Source organism: Lolium perenne, chromosome 3 (genome assembly GCF_019359855.2).
Source record: "Lolium perenne isolate Kyuss_39 chromosome 3, Kyuss_2.0, whole genome shotgun sequence".
Lineage (NCBI taxonomy): Eukaryota > Viridiplantae > Streptophyta > Magnoliopsida > Poales > Poaceae > Lolium > Lolium perenne.
The window spans coordinates 297574240-297599016 of record NC_067246.2 but is presented as its reverse complement, the minus strand read 5'-3'; the positions used below and the strand labels follow the sequence as shown (position 1 = coordinate 297599016).

The following is a 24777-nucleotide window of genomic DNA, read 5'->3' as shown; positions in this document are numbered from 1 at the left end:
TGCAGAAGGTGAAGTTGATCAGTATGTGTTAGAGTATTTCTATGTTGCCAAATTTAGGGCTTCGTATGCTATGAATGTTCCTACCTTGTTGGGAAAAGACCAATGGTTGAAAGTCGATCCAGGCTTCAAACTGTACTCTCTAGTTTTAACTAGACCGACAGGTAGGCTGAGGAAGAATAGGATCAGAGCTAGTGCAGAGGGTGGTGCACCGATTCGAAAACGTAAGTGCAAACGTTGTGGAATCCCTGGACACATTGCTAGGCTTTGTAAAAATCAAGTTGACCTAGCTTTTGGAATGGAAGGTCAGGCGGGAGCAGCAAATGCATAGGAGAATGAAGCAGAAATTCAACATGAGGAGATTGAAGCAGAAATTCAACATGAGGAGATTGAAATAGCAATTCAAGATGAGGAGATAGAGTTGCTTAAACCGATGGATCAAGAGTTGCTTGAACCGATGGATCGAGAGCAGAGGGAATAGATGGATCGAGAGCTGCTTGAACCGATGGATTGAGAGCAGAGGGAACAGATGGATCAAGAGGCCGTTGAAGAAATGGTGCGCCAGATGAGTGAACAGATGGAAGAGCGGATTGTAGAAGCAAGGGAAGAAAATGCATTAGAAGAAAGAGCACAAACTTCCTATGATATGGTTGTCTCGGTCTTGGCACAACCCGAAGAGAAGAACAAGAACAAGAAAGAGGGCAAAAGGAAGGTAGACACCGGTAATATCCCTGGTAGGGTTAGCCGGAGTAAGGTGGTGGCCCCAGCGAGTCACACCAGGAGCAAGAGAAAGATTTGAACAATTAATTTGAATTTGTATGATCCCTTTGTATTGGGGATCCCTTTTTATGACCAATTTGTATTGGGGATCCCTCTGTATGAACAATTTATATTGGGGGTCCCTGTGTATTGGGGTTCCCTTTGTATGAACAATTTATATTGGGGATCCCTTTGTATGTTGAATGATCACAATAATGTATGTGTTATTGCTTAGGGTTAAGCCACATTTATTATTTTCTAAGTGACTAAACTCAAAAAATATAGTTTTGGGTTTAGTTTAATTCAAAATAATTTAAAACATGGTGTAACCTTCCCATGGAGTCTTGTAATGTTACCTACAACCTAGAGAAAAAATAATGGAAAAGGAAATATAGAGATATGTAGTTTTTCCCAAAACCACTTCCTAGTCCATGAGCTACTAGATATGAAGATGCATGATTTCTACTCAACACACCTCCCAAATACCCACTATGCTTACAAACTTTGTCCAAATGAGTCCAAATTCGTCACACTTGTGTATCTTTGAATTGCAAACAATATCACGTCGGCCAAAATGTACTATATTGTTCAAATAACACAATCTAACAATTTTTATGCCAAAAGCTTCAATTTCCCTTACTCCCTTTATTATTTGGGTGCCCCTGTTTTACTTAGTTTTACTTAGTTTTCCCCCTCTGGGTCCACTTGTTTTACTCAGTCCTACTCAGTTTTGTCCTTCAAATAAACATTTCCTCACTTTTCCCCCTCTTAGTTCTACTCAGTTTTCCTCACTTGGACTCACTGGCTGATCTCTGATTGGTCGAGATGTATGTCACACGGATCTTGGTTGGTTGATAGCTCAACGTAAGCTTGTATCGTTGGATCATTTATGCTCGGAAGGCCTATATATCTCTCTCTACCTCGATGGACGCATACGGAGAGAAGAGCATAGCACATACCTACCAACCCTGGCAGATGCATAGTCTAGTCGCATCTTCCTCTCTCCTATTTCCTCTCTTACTCTGGCGGCCGCGGCAGCGCGGAACTGCAGCGTGCGTGCGGCGGCGCGAATCTAACCGTGCGTGCGGCAGCGTGGATCTAAGAGTGTCGGTGAGGATCTAACCCTTAGAAATAGTTCAAATGTCTCTCTCTGTCTCACTTTCGTTTCTCTTCTTAGATATGTTGCTGATGAAGAACACCAAGACGGCGGCCGTGCCGACAGTGGTCATCGATGCTAAGAACATTGAAGACATCGCCTGCAACATCGCTGCAACGGTGGTCGTGCGAATCGATGCCAAGACGATTGAAGCCATCGTCTACAACCGCGCTGCGAAGCCGCCGATCTAGACCTCCTCAGATCCGTCGCTGATGAAGTACACCAAGACGGCGGAGGTGCCAAGAGTGGTTGCGAAGCCGCAGATCCAGCCTTCCTCCATGTCCAAGTTTGCGGATGGCGCAGATGACCACCCCTCAGCCGCCCGTCGTCCCGGCCCTTCTAGCCCATCACTGCGCGGCCGTGTTCGATGCCGCAAATTGGGATAAATTATGATAAACTTGTAATTTTCAATTTCAAATTGGGATAAAATTGTTCGAATTACTACCTCCGTCTCAAAAAAGCATCACCACTTTCTCGATGTGTCCATGTACATCCGTATGTATGATTTGAATTCTATCCCAACTTGATGGGGAATATTGATATGTATTTGATCCGAGAGGCTAGTACATGCTTTCACTTTTGGGATCCCTTCACTTTTATAAGATGTTCATGCATGCTAAAATTATCGTGTGCATTACTTAGCACAACTAGGAAATTGTATGCCAAAATACATGGTTAGAGCCACACCAAAATACAGTACTATATGAAAGGACACGGATGTCGCCTAGAGGGGGGTGAATAGGCAATTTAAAACTTTTACGAGATGGGCTTAACAAATGCGGAATAAAACTAGCGTTTACTTTGTCAAGCCCAAAGCCTATAAACTATGGTTCACCTATGTGCACCAACAACTTATGCTAAGCAAGACAAGCAACTTATGTGATAGCAAGATATATATATAACTTCAAGCACGATGGCTATCACAAAGTAAAGTGCATAAGTAAAGAGCTCGGGTATAGGAATAACCGAAGTGACGCGGAGACAACGATGTAGCCCGAAGTTCACACTCTTGCGAGTGCTACTCTCCGTTGGAGCGGTGTGGAGGACAAGTCACTCCAAATGCACGAGGGCCACCGTATTCTCCTCGAGAATTCCCACCAAAAGGGATGTCCTCGATCCACTATGGGACCTTAGGAAGGTCACCGAACCCGCACAAAACTTGGGGCTATCTCCACAACTTAATTGGAGGCTCCCAATAAATTGCCACAAAGGCCTTGCCCTTGAAGATTCTCCACAACTTAATTGGAGTCCCCAAGAACACCACTAAGATGCCACAAAGGCCTTGCCCTTGAAGATTCTCCACAACTTAATTGGAGTCCCCAAGAACACCACTAAGATGCCACAAAGGCCTTGCCCTTGAAGATTCTCCACAACTTAATTGGAGTCCCCAAGAACACCACTAAGATGCCACAAAGGCCTTGCCCTTGAAGATTCTCCACAACTTAATTGGAGTCCCCAAGAACACCACTAAGATGCCACAAAGGCCTAGAATCCGTCTAGGGTTCCAAGAACCCAAGAGTAACAACCTTCTTGCTTTCACCTCCACGAATCACCGTGGAGAACTCAAACCGATGCACCAAATGCAATGGCAAGAACACCACAAAGATGCTCAAGTCCTTCTCTCTCAAATTCCAATAAAGCTACAAAAGATATTGGGGGAATAAGAGAGGAAGAACAAAGGAATTCACAAAGAACACCAAGATCAAGATCTAGAGAGTTCCACTCACAAAGAGATGGATTTGATTGGTAGAAATGTAGATCTAGATCTCCTCTCTCTTTTCCCTCAAGAATATGCAAGAATCATGGGAGGAATCAAGAACTAGGGCAAGCTTTTAAGTGCAACAATGGAGGGGGGAGAGAGAAAGTGAACCAACCAGCCCAAGGAGAAAGAAGGGGGTCTTATATACCCCCTCCCAACGAAATATGACCGTTTGGGGCCTCCCAGGCCGGAAAATCCGCCCCCGGGCCGGATTATCCGCCCCCGAAATCGCCCCTGGACTCGGGCCGGATATTTGGCCGGATATTTGCCCGGAATTGGCCATTCGGGCCGGATTATCCGCCCCCCCAGAAAACTGCAGAAACACCAAAACTAAAACGGGCATAACTTTAGCATCCGGACTCCGATTTTGATGATCTTGGGCTTGTTTTGAAGCTAGGAACAAGCTCTACAAGATCATGCAGGAAACCATCATAGTCCAACAAGGGAGGATAGAAACAAATGATGAAAGGTTTGACCTATCTAAAAAAGACATACCGGTAAAACCTCCAATCTCGAAAATGCAACAAGTTGCCCGTTCAAAAACCATTCTTGATGAACTGGAGCTTGTCATGAGAATAAGCACAAGCTCTAAATCATCACATGGATAAGATCCAAATAACAACCAAGAAAGATGATGAATCAAACTCGAAAACGCAACAAGTGATCTATGCGAAATCCGTTTTCGATGAACTAGAACTTGTCATGAGAATAAGCACAAGCTCTAAAACATCACATGGATAAGGTCCAAATAACAACCAAGAAAGATGATGCAAGGCTGCAAAGGTTTGAGCTCTCTCCGAACGATACGACCGAGTTACTCACTCGAGAGCCCTCTTGATAGTACGGCAACTAAACTATAAACCGGTCTCCAACTACACTATGAGACCGGTGAGAAAGAAACCCTATCAAGAGCAAACCTTATACTTGCGCATTCCACTTGAGCTCGATGACGACGATCTTGACCTCAACAAGATGGAACGCCTTTCTTGCTTGTGCTTGCTTGACGAAGTCTTGTGGATTGCTCCCCCATAATCCACCATGGGAGAGCTTCTTCTTCGGCGCATCTTCACATAACCATGACCACCATGTGGATTGCTCCCCCATAATCCACCATGGGAGAGCTTCTTCTTCGGCGCATCTTCACATATCCATGATCACCATATGGATGGCAAGACTCAAGCAAAGGATCTCTTCGAGATGGCTCATCTTGAACTTGCACTTCATTTCTCCATGGCAAGCTTCAAGCTTATGAACTCTTCGAGTTGGCTCATCTTGAACTTGCACTTCATTCTTCATTCTTCGTCATATTGATGTCTTGAAGTAACTTGAGGGCTCACTTCATCTTCATCTTCAAGACATACTTGACACTTGATATCCTTCATCAATTTCTTCTTATTGCAACCTAATACAAATATGTTGATGTCTTGAAGTAACTTGAGGGCTCACTTCATCTTCATATTCAAGACATACTTGACACTTGATATCCTTCATCAAATTCTTCTTATTGCAACCTTGAAGCCAACATATGGTTCAAGAATTGCCTATGAACAACTCCTACAAATATAACTCAATGCAAACATTAGTCCATAGGGATTGTCATTAATTACCAAAACCACACATGGGGGCTCCATGCACTTTCAATCTCCCCCATTTTGGTAATTGATGACAATCTCTTTGAGAGGGTTTATATAAGGAATTTAAGTAACAAATAAGTTGAATATATAGAGCAAACTCCCCCATAATATATGCATGTGTGAATGATCTTGACTTTCATTGCATATATTGGCATTCAAAGCCTAGTGGAGTTTCCTCTAAATATTCAACTATGCAAAGCAACAAGATGCAATGCAATAAAGGCACATGCTTAAGCACAAAGCAAAGACATAACCAAATTCCCTTAAACCCTCCAAACTTCTCCCCCATTGGCACCAATTGCCGAAATGGGTGAAAAATTTAGGAGGCCAATATAGTGAGAGTTCCTCCATAGCGTGTGCATTTCTCATAATTTGAGTGGAATCAAATGCACATATCCAATGACGAATATTCGAAAGGAATCACACTATAGATAGGATCAAAGATTGCAAAAAGATAACAAAGTCAAGAAGCTTCAACAAATGAAGCAAGCAACCAAATGAACCACAAAGAGGATTGATACGTCTCCGACGTATCGATAATTTCTTATGTTCCATGCCACATTATTGATGTTATCTACATGTTTTATGCACACTTTATGTCATATTCGTGCATTTTCTGGAACTAACCTATTAACAAGATGCCGAAGTGCCGATTCTTTGTCACTGTTTTTGGTTTCAGAAATCCTAGTAAGGAAATATTCTCGGAATTGGACGAAATCAAAGCCCAGGGGCCTATTTTCTCACGAAGCTTCCAGAAGTCCGAAGGAGAGACGAAGAGGGGCCACGGAGGGGCCACACCCTAGGGCGGCGCGGCCCCCCCTTGGCCGCGCGGCCCTGTGGTGTGGGGCCCCCGTGCCGCCTCTTGACCTGCCCTTCCGCCTATAAAAAGTCTCCGTGACGAAACCCCCAGTACCGAGAGCCACGATACGGAAAACCTTCCAGAGACGCCGCCAACGCCGATCCCATCTCGGGGGATCCAGGAGATCGCCTCCGGCACCCTGCCGGAGAGGGGAATCATCTCCCGGAGGACTCTACGCCGCCATGGTCGCCTCCGGTGTGATGTGTGAGTAGTCTACCCCTGGACTATGGGTCCATAGCAGTAGCTAGATGGTTGTCTTCTCCCCATTGTGCTATCATTGTCGGATCTTGTGAGCTGCCTAACATGATCAAGATCATCTATCCGTAATTCTATATGTTGCGTTTGTTGGGATCCGATGAATAGAGAATACTTGTTATGTTGATTATCAAAGTTATATCTATGTGTTGTTTATGATCTTGCATGCTCTCCGTTATTAGTAGATGCTCTGGCCAAGTTGATGCTAGTAACTCCAAGAGGGAGTATTTATGCTCGATAGTGGGTTCATGTCTCTGTGAATCTGGAGGAGTGACAAGAACCTCTAAGGTTATGGATGTGCTGTTGCCACTAGGGATAAAACATTAGTGCTATGTTCAAGGATGTAGTCACTAGTTACATTACGCGCAATACTTAATGCAATTGTCTGTTGTTAGCAACTTAATACTGGAGGGGGTTCGGATGATAACCTGAAGGTGGACTTTTTAGGCATAGATGCAGTTGGATGACGGTATATGTACTTTGTCGTAATGCCCAATTAAATCTCACTATACTCATCATGATATGTATGTGCATGGTCATGCTCTCTTTATTTGTCAATTGCCCAACTGTAATTTGTTCACCCAACATGTTGTTCGTCTTATGGGAGAGACACCTCTAGTGAACTGTGGACCCCGGTCCAATTCTCTTTACTGAAATACAATCTACTGCAATACTTGTTCTACTGTTTTCTGCAAACAATCATCTTCCACACAATACGGTTAACTCTTTGTTACAGCAAGCTGGTGAGATTGACAACCTCACTGTTTCGTTGGGGCAAAGTACTTTGGTTGTGTTGTGCAGGTTCCACGTTGGCGCCGGAATCACTGGTGTTGCGCCGCACTACATCTCGCCGCCATCAACCTTCAACGTTCTTCTTGACTCCTACTGGTCCGATTAAACCTTGGTTTCTTACTGAGGGAAACTTGCCGCTGTGCGCATCACACCTTCCTCTTGGGGTTCCCAACGGACGTGCCAACCACACGCATCAAGCAAATTTCTGGCGCCGTTGTTGGGAGATCAAGACACGCTGCAAGGGGAGTCTCCACTTCTCAATCTCTTTACTTTGTTTTTGTCTTGCTTAGTTTTATTTACTACTTTGTTTGCTGCACTAAATCAAAATACAAAAAAATTAGTTGCTAGTTTTACTTTATTTGCTATCTTGTTTGCTATATCTAAAACACAAAAAAATTTAGTTTACTTGCATTTACTTTATCTAGTTTGCTTTATTGTCTTGCACTCTATATTAAAATACAAAAAAAAATTAGTTACTTTTGTTACCATGTCTAGCTCTGAACCTGTTACTTCTTCGCCTGAAGAATTAGTCTTCACTTTTAAACAAGGGGATGAGGAGAGTTTTAAGGATGCTTGGTCTAGAATTTTTACTTCTTATCGTAAAACTGAACCTCAAATGACTCTAAGTTTGCTCCTCAGTAATTTTTATTTTGGTCTTATGGTTCGCTATAGATATGCTTTGGATACTTTAGTGGGAGGAGATTTCCTTCATTGCAATGGGGATCAAGCTTTTAATGCCATAAAGAAGTTGGTTGCATCACATGATTCAGCTAATAACTTTGATTCAGTCCTCACTAGCATTTATAGTAGATTAAATAATCTCGAGATAAGTACATCTCACTTGAATGATAATTATTGCCACGTTCGTAATCGTCTTGAACAAGTCTTAGTGAACTCTAAACTCTCAATGTGGGATCCTGCTGTTAAAATTGTCATCGGTGATCGAACTCTCCACGCCTACTGTGATATTATGTATGAATTTTGCCTTATGCCTGAAAGTATTTATAAATATTTGAAACTTTGGGGAGTCGAGGAAGGAGGAGAAGAAATAACTCTCATTGATAACTCTACTATAATTCCTAAAGGAATAGCCGCAGGTGTGCATACAACCATTCTTGGAAGAACAATATCCATTGATTATCTTGTTGTTGAAACAGGAAAACTCACACTCGGAAGATCCCTGCTGAAACTATTGGGAGCAGTCATTGATGTTGGAGAAGGCACTCTGAAATTCACCTCTATACCGGGGGAAACTCATACATTTCCTAAACCAAAGGGAAAGAAAAACAATAAGAAAGGTAAGGGTAAAGCCCAAGGTAATGTTGACACTTCGTCTCTTGATAATACTTGATACACACTTTCTGCGCCTAGCTGAAAGGCGTTAAAGAAAAGCGCTTATGGGAGACAACCCATGTTTTTACCTACAGTACTTTGTTCTTATTTTGTGTCTTGGAAGTTGTTTACTACTGTAGCAACCTCTCCTTATCTTAGTTTTGTGTTTTGTTGTGCCAAGTTAAGCCGTTGATAGAAAAGTAAGTACTAGATTTGGATTACTGCACAGTTCCAGATTTCTTTGCTGTCACGAATCTGAGTCCACCTCCCTGTAGGTAGCTCAGAAAATTAAGCCAATTTACGTGCATGATCCTCAGATATGTACGCAACTTTCATTCAATTTGAGCATTTTCATTTGAGCAAGTCTGGTGCCATTTTAAAATTCGTCAATACGAACTGTTCTGTTTTGACAGATTCTGCCTTTTATTTCGCATTGCCTCTTTCGCTATGTTGGATGAATTTCTTTGATCCATTAATGTCCAGTAGCATTATGCAATGTCCAGAAGTGTTAAGAATGATTGTGTCACCTCCGAATATGTCAATTTATATTGTGCACTAACCCTCTAATGAGTTGTTTCGAGTTTGGTGTGGAGGAAGTTTTCAAGGATCAAGAGAGGAGTATGATGCAACATGATCAAGGAGAGTGAAAGCTCTAAGCTTGGGGATGCACCCGGTGGTTCACCCCTGCATATTCTAAGAAGACTCAAGCGTCTAAGCTTGGGGATGCCCAAGGCATCCCCTTCTTCATCGACAACATTATCGTGTTCCTCCCCTGAAACTATATTTTTATTCCATCACATCTTATGTGCTTTTTCTTGGAGCGTCGGTTTGTTTTTGTTTTTTGTTTTGTTTGAATAAAATGGATCCTAGCATTCACTTTATGGGAGAGAGACACGCTCTGCTGTAGCATATGGACAAGTATGTCCTTGGTTTCTACTCATAGTATTCATGGCGAAGTTTCTCCTTCGTTAAATTGTTATATGGTTGGAATTGGAAAATGATACATGTAGTAATTGCTATAAATGTCTTGGGTAATGTGATACTTGGCAATTGTTGTGCTCATGATTAAGCTCTTGCATCATATGCTTTGCACCCATTAATGAAGAAATACATAGAGCATGCTAAAATTTGGTTTGCATATTTGGTTTCTCTAAGGTCTAGATAATTTCTAGTTTTGAGTTTGAACAACAAGGAAGACGGTGTAGAGTCTTATAATGTTTTCAATATGTCTTTTATGTGAGTTTTGCTGCACCGGTTCATCCTTGTGTTTGTTTCAAATAAACCTTGCTAGCCTAAACCTTGTATCGAGAGGGAATACTTCTCATGCATCCAAAATACTTGAGCCAACCACTATGCCATTTGTGTCCACCATACCTACCTATACTACATGGTATTTTCCCGCCATTCCAAAGTAAATTGCTTGAGTGCTACCTTTAAAATTCCATCATTCACCTTTGCAATATATAGCTCATGGGACAAATAGCTTAAAAACTATTGTGGTATTGAATATGTAATTATGCACTTTATCTCTTATTAAGTTGCTTGTTGTGCGATAACCATGTTCACTGGGGACGCCATCAACTTTTCATTGTTGAATTTCATGTGAGTTGCTATGCATGTCCGTCTTATCTGAAGTAAGAGAGATCTACCACCATATGGTTAAGCATGCATATGTTAGAGAAGAACATTGGGCCGCTAACTAAAGCCATGCTCCATGGTGGAAGTTTCAGTTTTGGACAACAATCCTCAAATCTCAAATGAGAAAATTATTAATTGTTGGTATATGCTTATGCATAAAAGAGGAGTCCATTATCTGTTGTCTATGTTGTCCCGGTATGGATGTCTAAGTTGAAGAATAATCAATAGCGAGAAATCCAATGCGAGCTTTCTCCTTAGACCTTTGTACAGGCGGCATAGAGGTACCCCTTTGTGACACTTGGTAAAAACAATGCATTGTGATGACCCGGTAGTCCAAGCTAATTAGGACAAGGTGCGGGCACTATTAGTACGCTATGCATGAGGCTTGCAACTTATAAGATATAATTTACATGATGCATATGCTTTATTACTACCGTTGACAAAATTGTTTCATGTTTTCAAAATCAAAGCTCTAGCACAAATATAGCAATCGATGCTTTTCCTCTATGGAGGACTATTCTTTTACTTTCAATGTTGAGTCAGTTCACCTATCTCTCTCCACCTCAAGAAGCAAACACTTGTGTGAACTGTGCATTGATTCCTACATATTTGCTTATTGCACTTATTATATTACTCTATGTTGACAATATCCATGAGATATACATGTTACAAGTTGAAAGCAACCGCTGAAACTTAATCTTCTTTTGTGTTGCTTCAATGCCTTTACTTTGAATTATTGCTTTATGAGTTAACTCTTATGCAAGACTTATTGATGCTTGTCTTGAAGTGCTATTCATGAAAAGTCTTTGCTATATGATTCACTTGTTTACTCATGTCATATACATTGTTTCGATCGCTGCATTCACTACATATGCTTTACAAATAGTATGATCAAGATTATGATGGCATGTCACTCCGTAAATTATCCGTGTTATCGTTTACCTGCTCGGGACGAGCAGAACTAAGCTTGGGGATGCTGATACGTCTCCGACGTATCGATAATTTCTTATGTTCCATGCCACATTATTGATGTTATCTACATGTTTTATGCACACTTTATGTCATATTCGTGCATTTTCTGGAACTAACCTATTAACAAGATGCCGAAGTGCCGATTCTTTGTTTCTGCTGTTTTTGGTTTCAGAAATCCTAGTAAGGAAATATTCTCGGAATTGGACGAAATCAAAGCCCAGGGCCTATTTTCTCACGAAGCTTCCGAAGTCCGAAGGAGAGACGAAGAGGGGCCACGGAGGGGCCACACCCTAGGGCGGCGCGGCCCCCTTGGCCGCGCGGCCCCGTGGTGTGGGGCCCCGTGCCGCCTCTTGACCTGCCCTTCCGCCTATAAAAAGTCTCCGTGACGAAACCCCGCACCGAGAGCCACGATACGGAAAACCTTCCGGAGACGCCGCCAACGCCGATCCCATCTCGGGGATCCAGAGATCGCCTCCGGCACCCTGCCGGAGAGGGGAATCATCTCCCGAGAGGACTCTACGCCGCCATGGTCGCCTCCGGTGTGATGTGTGAGTAGTCTACCCCTGGACTATGGGTCCATAGCAGTAGCTAGATGGTTGTCTTCTCCCCATTGTGCTATCATTGTCGGATCTTGTGAGCTGCCTAACATGATCAAGATCATCTATCTGTAATTCTATATGTTGCGTTTGTTGGGATCCGATGAATAGAGAATACTTGTTATGTTGATTATCAAAGTTATATCTATGTGTTGTTTATGATCTTGCATGCTCTCCGTTATTAGTAGATGCTCTGGCCAAGTTGATGCTAGTAACTCCAAGAGGGAGTATTTATGCTCGATAGTGGGTTCATGTCTCCGTGAATCTGGAGGAGTGACAAGAACCTCTAAGGTTATGGATGTGCTGTTGCCACTAGGGATAAAACATTAGTGCTATGTTCAAGGATGTAGTCACTAGTTACATTACGCGCAATACTTAATGCAATTGTCTGTTGTTAGCAACTTAATACTGGAGGGGGTTCGGATGATAACCTGAAGGTGGACTTTTTAGGCATAGATGCAGTTGGATGACGGTCTATGTACTTTGTCGTAATGCCCAATTAAATCTCACTATACTCATCATGATATGTATGTGCATGGTCATGCTCTCTTTATTTGTCAATTGCCCAACTGTAATTTGTTCACCCAACATGCTGTTCGTCTTATGGGAGAGACACCTCTAGTGAACTGTGGACCCCGGTCCAATTCTCTTTACTGAAATACAATCTACTGCAATACTTGTTCTACTGTTTTCTGCAAACAATCATCTTCCACACAATACGGTTAACTCTTTGTTACAGCAAGCCGGTGAGATTGACAACCTCACTGTTTCGTTGGGGCAAAGTACTTTGGTTGTGTTGTGCAGGTTCCACGTTGGCGCCGGAATCACTGGTGTTGCGCCGCACTACATCTCGCCGCCATCAACCTTCAACGTGCTTCTTGACTCCTACTGGTCCGATTAAACCTTGGTTTCTTACTGAGGGAAACTTGCCGCTGTGCGCATCACACCTTCCTCTTGGGGTTCCCAACGGACGTGCCAACCACACGCATCAAGGATACCAAAAGAAAGATAGATATTATGATAAGATCAAGAAGATTGCTCTAAATAATATGAGGAAGATCCCCAAGGTTTGTGCACAAAACTAGACAATTTGCATTGGAGTATAAAGTGCACAAACATGGAATCATCACTCCCATAATATCATTCAAAAACAAAAGATACCAAGTGAATCAAACTCTAATGATCACCACAAGATAGTGCTCTAAATCAAATGAGGAAGCTCCCCAAGGTACATGCATAAAATAAAATGTTGCATTTGAATAAAATATGCATAACATGGAATCCTCACTCCCTCATTACCATTTAAAACACAAAAAATTGCAATAGATCATAGATAGAAAAAAAAACTTAACACTTGCAACAAACAAATAGTTGAGAAACAAGTAAGAGGCACCATAATAAAAAGGCTCAACCAAGAGGATATGTGAAAGGAATGATAAAGCATATTATAAGACTATTACAAGGATGAGCAAAAAGCATCATCATAGTCTTCAATGAATTATATTGCTTAGCATGACCAATCAACAAGCAATAAATAAATAAGATATCAAAAGGAGATGTATCATCTCTTATGTGTATAAGTTTCTCTAAGTGGGCAATATCACAAAGATATTTATCCACAAAGAAACATGCACACACAAAATAGATACGCAAGAAAAAAATATGATATCCAAGACGAAGTCATGCAATATAACAATAAGAATTTTTGCTTAATAGCATGGCCAAAGGCTCAATTTTATCTTATTGTACATTCATGAACTTCAACCACAAACAACTAAAATACATCACAAATATCAACAAGGGATAGAAGATAGTTGGGATGCATTTGAGAAAGGCAACAAGTATCACAAACAAGGATACCAAGAGAAGTAACTAAATTTGCACTTTCATCTATATTGCACATGTGAGAGCCTTGAGGAATTGATATTCAATAAAATTTCTAGATAGGCATAGTTGGGATGGATGAATCATGAGCATGATTTAAAATACTTCCCAACAAATGCACTCATCTCAAATTACTCACATTCACAATAAAGAGGTTTCATTAAGACTTTTGCAAGAAGCACAACATTTGCAAATCAAGAGATTCATGCCAAAATGCAACCATAAGGTTGGATACAAGAAAAGTATGCATGAGAAGATACTTGTTACCAAGATAGCATTGGTGTGGATGTAGTAGATATGTGTTCGTTGACCATCCTAGCTTGCCTCAAGTTACCATTGAGTCACCACTTCTTTCCAAGAGTGAGACAAGCATTCAATGCATATCCATTGTACCTAACACAAAGGTAAGTCCAAAATGGTCCCCAAACTAATTGGGTCCGAAGTAGTTAGACACACTACAACATATAGGACAAACTCCACAATTCTATGTGCATATAGATATGAAATTGAATTTCATGCACATCTTAGCCAAATTAGGATTTGATGGAGTTTACCCTATATATTGGATCAAAGAAATTAAAGTGACACATGCCATAAGATATACATATATTAAATATGCATGCACAATACTTTCAAGAACCAAAGGAAGATACAATTTGGACAAAACACCAAATAAATCAAGAGACAATGGTTGCCCAAATTATATCAAAGAATCAAATCAACACAAGATTGACTCCAAAGACTTATCTCATTATAAGAAGCTAATTAAGCCTAAGCACAAAGGAATGAGATAACCAACTCCCAAGAGAGCAAGGTTCCAACAAATAAACCAAACCCTCGACACTTTTTATGATGGCACAAAGTACCAAAAAGAAAATTTATGTCTCCCAAAACCAAATTTTTGATAATGATCAAGAGAAGATTAAGCATTATAACAAATATAGGAGAGCTCCCCCAAGATTAGTGCATTATCTAGGATTTAGAATATGGATACAAAATGCACAAAACTAGGATCATCAAGCTACCTATATCTACTAAAAATGCTAAGAAAGTTTGAATAGACAAATTAGATCCATGAGATGCAAGGAAGACACATGGGAGTCAAAGCACAACAAATTCATGGCAATGAATAAGGCAATTTAAACACAAGAGCCCATGTAGATATGATCAATAAATATCTACCTCATAATGATTACCACTTGTCCTAGGACAAGAGGTATTAGGAAATATTTCCCGGTGGTAGTTTGTAAGTATACATAAGATCATATTTACAACGAATAAAGCATATGGTAAAAGATAAGAGTTAACCATCATGCAAAGAGAGTTTCTTGATAGCTTCAATTAGTCATACCAACATGCAAAGCAATTAATAGCATTCATGCCAACATGCAAAGCAATTAATAGAATGACTTGAAGCACATGGTTTCCCAAAAGTGTATTGAGGGACACGTTGTGACAAACCATGCCAAGAAAAACTTTCACAAATAAGATCCACAAAGATATTAGCAATGAAGCCATTTAAGCAAATTGGAGCTTGTTTGAGCAAACATGCCACATAGGAGAGAGATAACTTACGGTATCAATTCTATGTGACACAACCTCAAATGTTCACATTTTCTAGGCTTGTAATATGCACAAAGCTTATTACTCCCCCATAATGTGATAAGGAATTTAATTTCACAAGAGGCAAATAAGATCCAACTAGAGATATTAATGGACATTAGAATTTGAATTTCTCATGAAGTTGACATACCACATAGAGACTAGATAATCTTGAAATATCAATTCTAAGTGATATTCCTCATGTACACACATTGTTAGGATCATGAAATTCCCAAAGGAATATCACTCCCCCAAAATGGGATAGTCCATTAATCGCTCATAAGAGCCATATAAGATACAACAAGATGCAAAGTGGCTCCAACACAAATACAAATACATGGTGTGCAACCCAACATGCATAGACTTGATTTCTCAAGAAAATCAAGTAGGAAGCACAACATATACAAACACATGTTAGGAACAAAACTAACACATGCTAAGGGGCGAGTAACTCTCAAAATAAATGAGTTGAGCACAAGTTACCGCAAGGAGGAACATTGGATATATGATAGAAGCAAGATAATCAAAAGACTTGGCTTGAGATAATATAAATGATGAAGGTCCCTTAATTCTTCATGATGTAGCCAAGTCTCCAATGCCCTCCAACAAGCACCTATTGATCAAGTTTTGGATTGTTGGTCCCCAACTAAGTTGGGTCCTAAGAGGTTAGTCACAATAGGCTTGGCAACCCAAATGGTTCTTTTCTTGACACCACTTTGAGCACCAACAAATTTGGCAAACACATTGCCACCCTCATCCTTACGAAGAGAATAAACATCATCAACGGTGATAGAGTTGGATGAGGTACCAATAGTGCAAAAGGAGGAGATGTGGCCCTTCTCACGACATATGTAGCAAGTTCTTTTCTTCTCCTTCTTCTCACTAGATTTCTCCACAATGGGAGCATTGGCTTGTTTCTTCTTGGGAAGTGGCATTTCTTCAACTTGAGGTTGAATATAAGTTTGAGCTTGAGGCCGCTTCCCTTTTTGCTTCTTCTTCAAAGGGCAAGATCTAACATGGTGCCCTTCAATATTGCACTTGAAGCAAACAATCTTAGCCGGGTCTTTGACTTGTACTTGGCCCTTCTTCTTGTTGTTGTTCTTGGACTTGTTCTTGTTGTTGGATTTGAATCCAAGTCCACTCTTGTCATTGGGGGATTGTTGCATACTCAACATCGTGTCAAGTTTGCATTTCCCTTCATGACCCTTTACCAAGTCATTCTTCAAAGAAGTGACTTGGGCCTTGAGATCTTTGATTTCCTCTACATGGTTAGTAACAAAACAAGTACTAGAGGAAGTAGAATCTTCATTGTTAGAGCAACAAGGCAAGGAAGATAATTCATCACAAGATTTAGCAATATTATGAGTGGATGAATTACTAGGACTAGCACATGGCAATATAGCATTTTGAGTAGTAGTGCTAGTATCCACATGAGGCTCACAAGGTGTTGCCTTAGATATGATAGCCTCATGAGCTAACTTTAGCCTATCATGAGAGGCTAGAAGATCCTCATGGGAGCGAGAAAGCTTTCCATGATTTTCTTCCAATTTCCCATAATTGCAAGTTAGCAAATCAAGTTGAGCCCTTAGCTCAACATTCTCCTTCAAGATAGATGCTTCACAAGAAGTAGAGTTAGTAGCACAAGCATCATCACAAGACATATTAAGAAGAGAGGGTAACATAGCATGCTCTTTTAAATAAGAAGCTTGAAGTTGTTCATGGGACTTGGTGAGGATAGAGTGTTCGCTCTCCAAGACCTTGTGGTCCTTGTCTAGATCATCTAGATCCTTAACAAGTTTATCATGACCAACACCAACTTTGGGATTTTCCTTTTTAAGCATTTTTACTTGAGCTTTAGCATGGTCTCTTTCCTTAGTGAGTTTAGAAACTATTTCATTTTGAGACACTTCAAGGGTTTCAAGTTGCTCTTCAAGAGAGGCTATGGTCTCTTGTTCTTCTTCAAGATCATTCTTTAGGGATACTACATCATTGGCATACTTTTGTTCAAAAGCACCCTTTTTATCAATGGTGTTCTCATGCATCCAAATAAGTTTTTGGCTCTCAATAGCGGTAGTCAAGATTTCAAAGAAGTGAGTGCTAGCAATTTTATCTTTGCAAATAACCTTGAATACGCTCTTACCCTTATCGCGTAGAGAGACAACCCAATCCTCTTCTTCATATCCATCCTCATCCTTATCACCACGAGACATATTAGGTTCCATGGTAGGAGGTACCGTGGAACCCTTGGCCATAAGGCATATATGAGGACCGTGAGATAAAGATGAGGAGTTACTTGAGGCCCCTTTCAAGATCTTGTCTTGACCAATAGAATCTTTGGTTTCCTCTACATTCTTAGACACACAACAACTAGAGGAAATAGAATCATTTTTATCATGGCCACAAGACAAATCAAGCATATCATTATGAAATTTATTCAAGCAACTTACACATGATATGCAAGGACTATCAACACAAGCATGTAAATCATTTCTAGTGCTAGATGTGTTTAAGTCCAAAGATGAAGCATTGCAATGAGATAGAGATGAAGAATCATCAATAGTAAGCTCAATATCAACATTGCAATTTTCATCACCACTCACCATATCATTACCTTGTGTCTTACCACACTTTGGTGAAGTGGATGAAGATGAGAACTCATCACGGCCGGAAGTGGAAGCAATACAATCGTCCTCAATAATAATGGACACATCATATTTATCTTGAAGCTTTGTCCATAATTCATGAGCGCTCCCAAAAGGCATGATTGATGAAGTAACTACATTGCTCACAACAATGGAAAACACATGAGAAGCAAGAGCATCGAGACAAGAGTTTTTCTTCTCCTCATAAGATAAATTTTGGGGATCCTTAGGAGAAGAAAAACCCATGTCAAGAAATTGCTCCATGTTCGGGGAAATACCCCTCAAAATATTAAGCACATAAATTTTCCAAAGATCATAATTTGTGCCATCAAATATAAACAAGTTATTGTGATCTAATACCCTAACCGACATCTTTACTCTCAAGGCGGTGAAGCCTAAGAATGAGAGACCTTGCTCTGATACCAATTGAAAGGACATGGATGTCGCCTAGAGGGGGGGGGTGAATAGGCGATTTAAAACTTTTACGAGATGGGCTTAACAAATGCGGAATAAAACTAGCGTTTACTTTGTCAAGCCCAAAGCCTATAAACTATGGTTCACCTATGTGCACCAACAACTTATGCTAAGCAAGACAAGCAACTTATGTGATAGCAAGATATATATATAACTTCAAGCACGATGGCTATCACAAAGTAAAGTGCATAAGTAAAGAGCTCGGGTATAGGAATAACCGAAGTGACGCGGAGACAACGATGTAGCCTGAAGTTCACACTCTTGCGAGTGTTACTCTCCGTTGGAGCGGTGTGGAGGACAAGTCACTCCAAATGCACGAGGGCCACCGTATTCTCCTCGAGAATTCCCACCAAAAGGGATGTCCTCGATCCACTATGGGACCTTAGGAAGGTCACCGAACCCGCACAAAGCTTGGGGCTATCTCCACAACTTAATTGGAGGCTCCCAATAAATTGCCACAAAGGCCTTGCCCTTGTAGATTCTCCACAACTTAATTGGAGTCCCCAAGAACACCACTAAGATGCCACAAAGGCCTTGCCCTTGAAGATTCTCCACAACTTAATTGGAGTCCCCAAGAACACCACTAAGATGCCACAAAGACCTTGCCCTTGAAGATTCTCCACAACTTAATTGGAGTCCCCAAGAACACCACTAAGATGCCACAAAGGCCTTGCCCTTGAAGATTCTCCACAACTTAATTGGAGTCCCCAAGAACACCACTAAGATGCCACAAAGGCCTAGAATCCGTCTAGGGTTCCAAGAACCCAAGAGTAACAACCTTCTTGCTTTCACCTCCACGAATCACCGTGGAGAACTCAAACCGATGCACCAAATGCAATGGCAAGAACACCACAAAGATGCTCAAGTCCTTCTCTCTCAAATTCCAACAAAGCTACAAAAGCTATTGGGGGAATAAGAGAGGAAGAACAAAGGAATTCACAAAGAACACCAAGATCAAGATCTAGAGAGTTCCACTCACAAAGAGATGGATTTGATTGGTAGAAATGTAGATCTAGATCTCCTCTCTCTTTTCCCTCAAGAATATGCAAGAATCATGGGAGGAATCAAGAACTAGGGCAAGCTTTGAAGTACAACAATGGAGGAGAGAGAGAGAAAGTGAACCAACCAGCCCAAGGAGAAAGAAGGGGGTCTTATATACCCCCTCCCAACGAAATATGACCGTTTGGGGCCTCCCAGGCCGCAAAATCCGCCCCCCGAAATCGCCCCTGGACTCGGGCCGGATATTTGCCCGGAATTGGCTATTCGGGCCGGATTATCCGCCCCCCCAGAAAACTGCAGAAACACCAAAACTAAAACGGGCATAACTTTAGCATCCGGACTCCGATTTTGATGATCTTGGGCTTGTTTTGAAGCTAGGAACAAGCTCTACAAGATCAAGCAGGAAACCATCATAGTCCAACAAGGTAGGATAGAAACAAATGATGAAAGGTTTGACCTATCTAAAAAAGACATACCGGTAAAACCTCCAATCTCGAAAATGCAACAAGTTGCCCGTTCAAAAACCATTCTTGATGAACTAGAGCTTGTCATGAGAATAAGCACAAGCTCTAAATCATCACATGGATAAGATCCAAATAACAACCAAGAAAGATGATGAATCAAACTCGAAAACGCAACAAGTGATCTATGCGAAATCCGTTTTCGATGAACTAGAACTTGTCATTAGAATAAGCACAAGCTCTAAAACATCACATGGATAAGGTCCAAATAACAACCAAGAAAGATGATGCAAGGATGCAAAGGTTTGAGCTCTCTCCGAACGATACGATCGAGTTACTCACTCGAGAGCCCTCTTGATAGTACGGCAACTAAACTATAAACCGGTCTCCAACTACACTATGAGACCGGTGAGAAAGAAACCCTATCAAGAGCAAACCTTATACTTGCGCATTCCACTTGAGCTCGATGACGACGATCTTGACCTCAACAAGATGGAACGCCTTTCTTGCTTGTGCTTGCTTGACGAAGTCTTGTGGATTGCTCCCCCATAATCCACCATGGGAGAGCTTCTTCTTCGGCGCATCTTCACATAACCATGACCACCATGTGGATTGCTCCCCCATAATCCACCATGGGAGAGCTTCTTCTTCGGCGCATCTTCACATATCCATGATCACCATATGGATGGCAAGACTCAAGCAAAGGATCTCTTCGAGATGTCTCATCTTGAACTTGCACTTCATTTCTCCATGGCAAGCTTCAAGCTTATGAACTCTTCGAGTTGGCTCATCTTGAACTTGCACTTCATTCTTCATTCTTCATCATATTGATGTCTTGAAGTAACTTGAGGGCTCACTTCATCTTCATCTTCAAGACATACTTGACACTTGATATCCTTCATCAATTTCTTCTTATTGCAACCTAATACAAACATGTTGATGTCTTGAAGTAACTTGAGGGCTCACTTCATCTTCATATTCAAGACATACTTGACACTTGATATCCTTCATCAAATTCTTCTTATTGCAACCTTGAAGCCAACATATGGTTCAAGAATTGCCTATGAACAACTCCTACAAATATAACTCAATGCAAACATTAGTCCATAGGGATTGTCATTAATTACCAAAACCACACATGGGGGCTCCATGCACTTTCACTATATTGCTGGTGGGGGCGCCTTGTCAGCGAGAGGACGCGACGGTTCGCATCGGCCGCGACGCGTGAAGGTTGGTCGTCGGCGTTTAATGGTCTCCCACGCGTAAACCGAGGTGGCCACGAGGGCAGCGACTGGCCACGCGGCGTCCAGTCGCCGTAAATGTGGGTAGTTGCCACCGCTATATAGTACGTACGCCGTCCACCACCACCGCTCCATTCTCTCCTGTCATCTCCACCACCGCCACTCCATTCTCTCCTCTCCACATCAAAATGCCGCGCTGTCTGAAGAACACCTACTCGATGCTTGGCCTCAACGGCCGTGCGCTGCCTCCACCACCACCGTAGCCGGAGCCAGAGCCGCAAGCCGACGCGGAGTACAGCTCCGACGAGGACGAGGACCCACGGTTCGCGGCGTGGCACGAGGCCTACGTCGCAGACACGGAAGCAGAGGCGGCGGAGGAGGCATCGCAGTCGGGCGAGCCGCCGCAGGCTCCCGCCCACTCGGAGCAGGCGGCGATCCTCGCGCCGCTGAACGCGCAACGATACCAGCAGTTGAAGGAGGAGGAGCGCGAGTTCGTCAACGATGCAAATCTCGAGCATGTCCTGGAGATCTCGCGCCAGCGAGCAGCCACGGAGGAGGCGGGATGCCACCTCGTGGAGGCGGAGCGACAGAAGCTCGTAGAGCTCAACGCTCATCGTCACTACGAGGCGTTCGCCCGCCAGCAGGCGAGGCGCGCCGAGATGGAAGCTTCTTGTGAAAGGCTGGAAGCGCGGGGACATTGCCGCCGGCAAGCCCCTGCGATGCCGGCCGCCATGCTCCACCGCCAGATGTGAGAAGCAAGGGAGGAGAAGCGGGCACGGACGCAGGCGGCAATGGAAAATAACGACGACGAGGCAGAGCCGTCGAGCGCCCCAACCGACGACCAGTAGATCAGGATTAGGTTTAAGTTTTAGTTATGTTTAATTTCAAGCTACTTTTGTATAAATTTCGTATGAATTTTGGTTTTTAAATTTCAAAATCTATCGGGGCTGGCGTATGGGGGGCGCCGGTGTGGGAGCAGCATCCCCAAATAGAGGATGATGTGCCGGCGCCCCCCATATGGCAGTGTCGGCGCCCCTGCCGGCGACTCTTTGGGGGCTGCCGGTGGAGATGCTCTAATGAGATACACAACACTAGGTTTCAGCCATGTTTAGCATAAGATTCACCCCACTGGTCATTGGCTGCGGCAGCCCCACAAAGCGACAATATATGTTTTTTCCTGAAAAATACACAACCCCACTGGTCATTGGCTGCGGCAGCCCTATAGAGCGGCCCCATTTGTCATTGGCAGCACCGCGTATACAATCAGGAAATAAAGGGCAATAAAACGGCCCACACGTCAGTGATAGATGGATGGCTGCTCCGACGTGTCTCCTGACCCTACCCGTCAGCACGAGACGGTCAGGGAGGAACTGCCCCTGTGCAGCCCCACCCGTCAGATTAACGGTCAAGGCCTCTGACCAGACGGCAACCGGCCATTCCAGCGTCTGTGAGGGGTTTCAAACTAGAGGGAAGGGAAAACTGAGGAAAAACTAACGAGCTGGGGAAAACTGAGCACAACTAAGGACCCGAGGGCACGGAGATAGAAAACCCTACTTCTTTACAAATATTGGAACGATTATGTTGTAATGGGGTAATTTTTTGGTACAAGAGGGTGAGGACTTTTGTTGTAATTGTCTCTTTGATAGGCCAATAACTTCACGGTGGCATATTTAACATAAATATTGGGATGGTCACGGCCGAAGTAGTATGACCCTACAGTTTCAGTGAAGTGGCACTAGATCGCGGGTTAATTTTAGAAAACTAGAGGAGGTAAATGTAAACATTGTTGTGGCTGTTTTTTGGACGTCGGACCGGGATCCAGTGGCACGGAGCAACCAATTTTCTACCCAGATCGGGCGACCGAGGGCTAGCACTGCCCTTTATAAAGCGTGCATGACGGATATGTGACCACCGACAAACAGATCCATCGATGTTCCAACGTGGGTAATTAAGGGCGCGTTTGGTTGTCTGGGCGCCCCTTGGCTTGCATCGGCCCAAATTTTTTTGGGTCATTTGGTTCCCTGGGCACACTTGTGTTCTTGCATAGCACGGGGTTTTAAGCACCCCTGGGACAGGCCCCGGAGGAACACCCGGTTTGACAGTTTCTCCAGGGCCAGGCCTTGACGAGACGAAAATCGACAACACCGTTCGCGCGGGAGCTCCGCCTCGGCATGGCGGGAGAAGCCGAAATCCCAGCGGCGTTGCGCGACAAAGGTAGGGGTAACCTCCCTCTTCGGTTACGCTCTCCATTAGTCCCCTCTCAAATTTTCCCTTCCCCTAAAATTCGCATCGATGGCGGCGGCGGCGACCCATATCTGGCAGCGCGCATCTCCCTTCGGTCTCCGGCGTCGGACCAGGGTCCTCTTCTCCAGCCGCGGCGGAGCTGCGCACATCTACGACGGCTTTCGGCCGTGTCCTTCGTCCGCCATGATGGGGGTAAGGGGAAACTCATCTGCTCTACTGTAGTGCTAGATTCATGTTCGTAGAACTGGTTGGGTTCGACAAGACCGTTCATAATGCATAGATCTTGTTTGAGTAGACCGACCAGCTCCAGCTTGTGCATCACACCATAGCACTCATCATTTGCATACAAGTCTGGATCCTAATGATGCACAAGAGAGCAGTTAGGCATGTTGCTTATCCTCGTGTGATTTACGGACCTATGTTACAACGAGATAAGGAGAGGATTGCCAACCTAAACAACATCTACAACTGCAACGATGTAGAGGCTATCCAGATGCTACGGATGAGAAGAGCTCATTTCTATGCACTTGTGAAAACGTTTAGGGGTAGAGGACTGCTGACTGATAGCATCCACACAACTGTCGACGAACAAGTCGCAATGTTTCTTCATGCCGTCGGTCATAACCAGAGGTTCAGAGTCATCCATAACACATTCAGGCGATCCACAGAGACTATCTCTCGGTACTTCCAGCAGGTCTTGTACGCAATTGGGGAGGTCAGAGGTAAAATGATCAAGCCAGCATCAATGAACACACCAACCAAGATCAAGAACAGCTACAGGTGGTTCCCCTATTTCAGGGTGAGTACAAAATCATGTTCCTTCTACCTATCAGATGTGTGGTGCTGTCAGAAACATGACTGTGTGCTAATTTTTTTTACAGGATTGCATTGGGGCTATTGATGGTACTCATGTCACTACAAAGGTACCGAGATCAATGTCTGCAACATTCCGCGGGAGGAAGCACTACACCAGCCAGAACGTGCTAGCAGTTGTGGATTTCGATATGAGGTTCACCTACGTGCTTGCTGGGTGGGAGAGTTCAGCTCATGATGCGAGCATCCTGGCCGACAGCTTGTCAAGGCCTGATGGGTTGCAAATCCCTGACGGTAAGTTCTACCTTGGAGATGCTGGATATGCATGCCGACCTAGAATTCTACCTCCCTTCAGGAAAACAAGGTACCACCTCAACGAGTTCTCTGCGAAGCACCGACCTCTGAATGCGAGAGAGTTGTTCAATCTCAGACACTCAAGCCTTAGAGTCATGATTGAGAGGGCCTTTGCTGCATTGAAGAACAGGTTCAAGGTCCTTGACCAGAAACCGGTCCACACGTTTGACACTCAGGTAAAGCTGGTCCTTAGTTGCTGCATTCTTCACAACTGGATCTTAGGTTGGGGCGAGGATGAGTTCTTCGAAGATGTTGTCACTTTTGATGAAGTAGAGACTAGTCATGGCGTTGACGCAGGTGACAATGATATCTAG

General features: G+C 43.0%; 1 protein-coding gene across 1 annotated transcript; it reads left to right on the top strand.

Moving 5' to 3' along the window:
* Positions 1 to 2206: 2206 nt before the first annotated feature.
* On the top strand, positions 2207 to 24777 carry LOC139838221 (uncharacterized). The gene is made up of 4 exons (XM_071827604.1): positions 2207 to 2284; positions 21316 to 21648; positions 23670 to 24095; positions 24178 to 24777. Exons 1-4 carry the CDS (start codon positions 2207 to 2209, stop codon positions 24775 to 24777), a joined length of 1437 nt encoding a protein of 478 aa, XP_071683705.1.

Excerpts from the sequence above, each read along its gene's own strand:
- LOC139838221 (XM_071827604.1), top strand. The coding sequence starts at position 2,207 with ATGGCGCAGATGACCACCCCTCAGCCGCCCGTCGTCCCGGCCCTTCTA. Across the intron at positions 2,285-21,315 it reads GCGCGGCCGTGTTCGATGCC|CCGGAGCCAGAGCCGCAAGC; the intron begins GCAAATTGGGAT and ends CCACCACCGTAG. Across the intron at positions 21,649-23,669 it reads AGGCGGAGCGACAGAAGCTC|AGAGCAGTTAGGCATGTTGC; the intron begins GTAGAGCTCAAC and ends ATGATGCACAAG.